The sequence below is a fragment of the Seriola lalandi genome, unplaced genomic scaffold (assembly GCF_002814215.2).
Source record: "Seriola lalandi dorsalis isolate HSWRI2012SDOR001 ecotype SW California unplaced genomic scaffold, Sedor1 jcf7180002051979, whole genome shotgun sequence".
NCBI classification, from domain to species: Eukaryota; Metazoa; Chordata; class Actinopteri; order Carangiformes; family Carangidae; genus Seriola; species Seriola lalandi.
Genome location: NW_019522532.1, coordinates 6,001 through 10,885, shown reverse-complemented (window position 1 = coordinate 10,885; position 4,885 = coordinate 6,001). Strand labels below are relative to the sequence as shown.

Below are 4,885 nucleotides of genomic sequence, written 5' to 3'. Positions count from 1 at the left end.
ATATATATATATATATATATATATATATATATATATATACACACACACATACCTGCTTGTGAAGTAAAGTAGAATTCAGTCATTATATTGCACCTATCTATAAAATTAACAATTGTACAAATAAAGATAATATACCATCATACTGGACGTACACCTTAATTTATACCTGCATAGTCTTAATTCATATACACCCACGTGCACATACATATACACATATACACAACTAAATGTCAAGTGGAGAATAATCACCTCTCATTGATCTGATGGATGTTTGTCTGATGCTGCATCACATTCTGCTGATGAACCTGTTCATACATTCAGTCTGACATCTGATCATGTGATCACAGTTCACTGCTCTGTGTAAACTTGTCGCCGTAGCAACAGTGGTTACATAACCATAGAAAGAAGCCACAACTTAACTGTGTGTAAACAAACAGCTTCCTGCTGTGAGTGAGAACTGAGCTGCTCCATCACCTCTCACCTTGTCTTTAACTGAACACAGAGACCACTTATCTCCAGAGAGGCTGCTCGCTCTGTATCGGCTCACTGATGGAAACTGGCCTATCAGGTGGAGGGACGGTTCATGGTCCACAGAAGAACTTGGTGCAGATCTCAAACCCTCACAGATGGTCCAGCCTGTCATCGACCTCCACTGTCTCCCCTGACCTCCTGAATCACACTCAGACTCTGCTGCTGCCTTCAGAGACACTTCTGGGTCTGACCTCAGTCACTAAGGCTTCCTCTCAGCCACTGTGTCCCGCTGTCATCACCGTCCTGCACACCAGACGTCTCAGTCCAGACTGTTCTGGTCTGTGGTTCTGTCAGAGGGCCGACCCGCTCTGTCTTCAGAGAGCGCCTCCTCTCCTCACATGTCCAACTCGCTCTTATTCTAAACTTCACCTGATCTGTGATCTGAGCTGGTGGAGGAACATGTCTGGCCTCGGTGGAAGTACGGAGTCTACTGAGTGTCATTCTGGTTTGAATGGGTTAAAGTGAGTTTTCTTAGTTAGTCCAGATTTACTGTCTCACTCTGGTTCTTTCCTCCACGCTGTGTTAAATCCACTCATCTATAAACATGTCAGCTTCAGGAAAGGAGAAGAGAGACACTGAAAACTCACCTGTGAAGGTGATGGTCAGTCAGTGTAGATCCTGAATCACACACTTCTTCATATTATTAATATTTCAGCATTACTGGACAAGGGGAAACAGGACTGTGGACAAACTCTCCTCCTGCCTCTCAGTCAGTCTGGTGCACACATCAAGCTGAAGGCTGAACCAACAGACACAGTGTAAACAGGCTCTCAGCAGAGCAGCTGCTACACTGACTGATCGTCACCTTCACAGGTGAGTTTACAGCGATCTGCTCAGTGTGCTGCAGCTGATCATTCGCTCTCTGCCCTCAGACTCATTTCATTCATCTTTTCTTTGTTCCTTGACATTTGATAGACAAGTGGGTTTAACACGACCAGGAGAAAGAACCAGTGTGAGACCGTAAATGTTGTCTACCTGCAGCTCATGTGTCATCTTGTACTGTATCATTGGGGGGGGGGTGGTGAACAGGGCCAAGTGTGTGGGAACAAACCGCTACTCACCGAAACGTAGACAGCGGCGAAGGATGCGAGGGTGGCGTGCTGCGATGGGAAGGATTTTCTGCAAAAGATGAAAGAGAAACAGACTCACTCACATCTGTGTGAGTCAACAGGAGGTGGACGCACGCACACACACACACACACAGGCGTGATGAGGAATCTCTCACACACACACGCGCACACAAACACACACACACGTGTGCACACACACACACGCGCGTGCACACACACACACACACACACACACACACACTGGTTGTTACAGGCTGGATGACTGAACCAAATGAGACGCTTCTTTTCATCCTCGTCAAGCTTTTGTTCACGTTAGAAACTCCAAAATAATCCAACAAAGGCTCCACGTCTCAGTCTGATGCTACGAGACAAGCAGCCAACCAACACACACATGCACACACATGCACGCACGCACGCACACACACACTGCGGTGAAGCAGGAGCTTGACTTACAAACTGAGAGTGAACATGTGGCCCAGTTTTTCTGTGAGCAACATCCCAGTGACCTACTTCTGACAACTCCACCCTCCTCTTCCTCACTCCTGACTCTGCATGTGTGTGTGTGTGTGTGTGTGTCTGTGTGTGTGTCTTAAACCAACACTTAACATCTGGAGTCATAAAAAATGCATTCATATGAAAACTGCCTCTGCATAAAATAACGCTCTTTAACATGAACGTTTATATTAATATGCATGTTATTGTGCGTATATCAGATTATTACAGGACATTACAAGTTTATCTGAAGTGAATCTGAGATGAACCGTCTCCACCAACAGTTCCCTCCATATGATCCATGTGACCCTGTTTGTTTTGGCCTCTTCCTGCTTCCTGTGTTTTGCTCAGGTACTTCCTGATTACCTGACTGGCTTCACCTGGTTGGAGCCTGTTTAAGCTGAGAGGTTCCAAGATGGCCGCTCTCTCTCTCTCAGCTCTGAGGGCTGGTGCCATCTTGGTTTCAGGCTTCAGTTCTTGTACATGTAGTTTAAGTTAATCTTTTAATGATCTGTGTGAACAGGAGGAATAATTACAGTAAAGAAAAGCCTGTTCAAAGTCCACATACAGGAGCATCTGCATCTCCAACACCTCACTGCTTCCTGCACTGAACACACGTCTGTATTCACCTGCTGCTGATGTTGTTCAGCCTTTTGACCACCTGGTTCCTGGAACTCAGGGGCCCCGGGCCCTCAACTGGTTTGTTTCCACTGCGTCTTAAGAAGCGTGAAGATTAGACCAATTAAACTGATAAGAGATTAAAGATGACGCCTTTGTTCCTCACAGTTTTCACATACAAGGAAACAATAACAGAGTCGACTCAGTAACTCACTAATGAACAGACACACAGGTGAAGATCATCCTCGCTGATCTGATCAAACAGGAAATGGTTTGTAGTTAAAGTGAAGAAGCTGTGAAGTGAATCAAGCCCCATTAGGAAAGATAAGCTCCATGTATGTGAGAAGAGACGGAGGCTGGATCGTGTGAATGACTGATTTCTGTTTATTTATATTTCTTCTAAAGACTTGTTCCAATGAACCTGCTCCATCTGCACAGATTAATATTCGTTATAACAGGAGGAGAGACTTGATTCTTCTTTATTCTCTCTGTCTGTCCGTCATGTCAACGCAAATTCTCCAGAACACGTTCGGGGAATTTCTTCACGTGTGGCGCAAACATTCACTTGGACTTCAGGATTAACAGATTTTGGTCATTAAAGGTCAAAGGTCAAAGGTCAGTGTGACCTCACAAAGTTTCACACAGATGTTTAATATTTCCTCTGACTCTGGATAAACAGGATGTGGAACTAGTCTGAGTGGCGGAGGGATACGACCATGGGGAGGTGGTCCTAGTGTTTTGGTTGGTTTTGTGTCAGTGCAGTAATTCCTTTATATATGCTGATTTGTTCCGTTTCTCCTCTTCATGTTCTAGCTCTCTTGCTCTCTGGTTTACAGACACTCAATACAGTATATTATATATTTGTTTTTAACACCTACACCTGTGTACCTGGTTCTAATGCTAATGCTAGTGTCTCCATCATTGACAGATCGTGGGCTGGAGGATAGTTGTACTCCTGTTAACAACGTTGTTATAGAACCGTGTTCGTCTCATATTGGAGCTGTTTGATCGGTGTGTGTCAGGATGTGGAACGTCAACAGTCGAGTCATTAGATCCAGTTTGTCCTTCAGGCGGCACCTCGCTGTGTCTCCAGGTTTGGTGCAGATTTAACAGGCAGCTTATACAGAGAGTCAGTCAGTGTCCTTCAGACTAAAACCAGGGAACAAAAGTCACATGTTCGCAGTCAACACCACAGATTATTGTCTGCAGTCTGCAACATGCACTGAAACGTATCTGTGGCTATTTTTAGGCAGGTGTACGGTAAATCCCTCCAACCAGAGGAAGGAAGCTGCCACACACCTCTGGATGATTTTAGTCACCCCCTGACCTTCCCTTTAGCTCCCTGTCAGAATAAAAGTTCCACAGAAGCCAGACTACAATTAAATGTAAATAAAGACATTTAGAGCATTTGAATGAATTGATAGTGACTCTAAATGTTACATGTATGTTTCAGGATGACCTCCGGCCCAGACCGTAAAGACTCAGAGTCTTTGCTGCAGGGAGGCAGGTCGTTGTTAGAGCAGGTTAATAATAACCGTGGTTCACAAACACTGCAGAGAAACAGCTTTTCATGCTGCTCTGGAAACCAGACCGAAGCTCCGGCTGAGAGCAGAAGACTGTGTTGATGCCAGGAGCGGTGGGTTATATTTAGACCCTCGTACTCTGCAGCCAAAACGACGTGCATCCCAAACACACGGGTCGAACTGAGACTCATCCAGCCCCGCCCACGTCCCTCTGCTGCCTCCTGACACACACACACTCATCACACCTCATCACACCTCATCACACCTCACAGGAACCAGCCGCCATCAGGTCCCTGCTTTAATCAGAGACAGACTCAGTGTTGGTGTCGATCCCGAGGATCTAACGGCTGAATCACAGAGAATCAAGTCACAGTTGTCTGTCAGCAGAGAAATTAAAGAACAGCCTCTTTTTCTGTGAACAGAGTCCTCTTGTTCCTGTTCCTGTTCCTGTTTCCTGTTCCTATCCCTGTTTCCTGTTCCTGTTTTTATCCCTGTTTCCTGTTCCTGTTTCCTGTTCCTGTTTCCTGTTCCTATCCCTGTTTCCTGTTCCTGTTTTTATCCCTGTTTCCTGTTCCTGTTTCCTGTTCCTGTTTCCTGTTCCTATCCCTGTTTCCTGTTCCTGTTTTTATCCCTGTTTCCTGTTCCTGTTTC

The 4,885-nt window shown here is 45.4% G+C and overlaps 1 protein-coding gene across 1 annotated transcript in view; it reads right to left on the bottom strand.

Annotated features, from left to right (window-relative positions):
* Window positions 1–4,885, bottom strand: part of LOC111649787 (phospholipid phosphatase-related protein type 4-like) — a gene marked incomplete at its 5' end in the record, with an annotated part of 16,387 nt that overhangs the window by 10,090 nt on the left and 1,412 nt on the right. Inside the window, 2 exons of the mRNA XM_023399483.2 lie at window positions 1,593–1,650; window positions 4,365–4,455. Coding sequence (XP_023255251.2) covers window positions 1,593–1,650; window positions 4,365–4,455 — 149 coding nt within the window. The remainder of the gene's footprint in view (window positions 1–1,592; window positions 1,651–4,364; window positions 4,456–4,885) is intronic.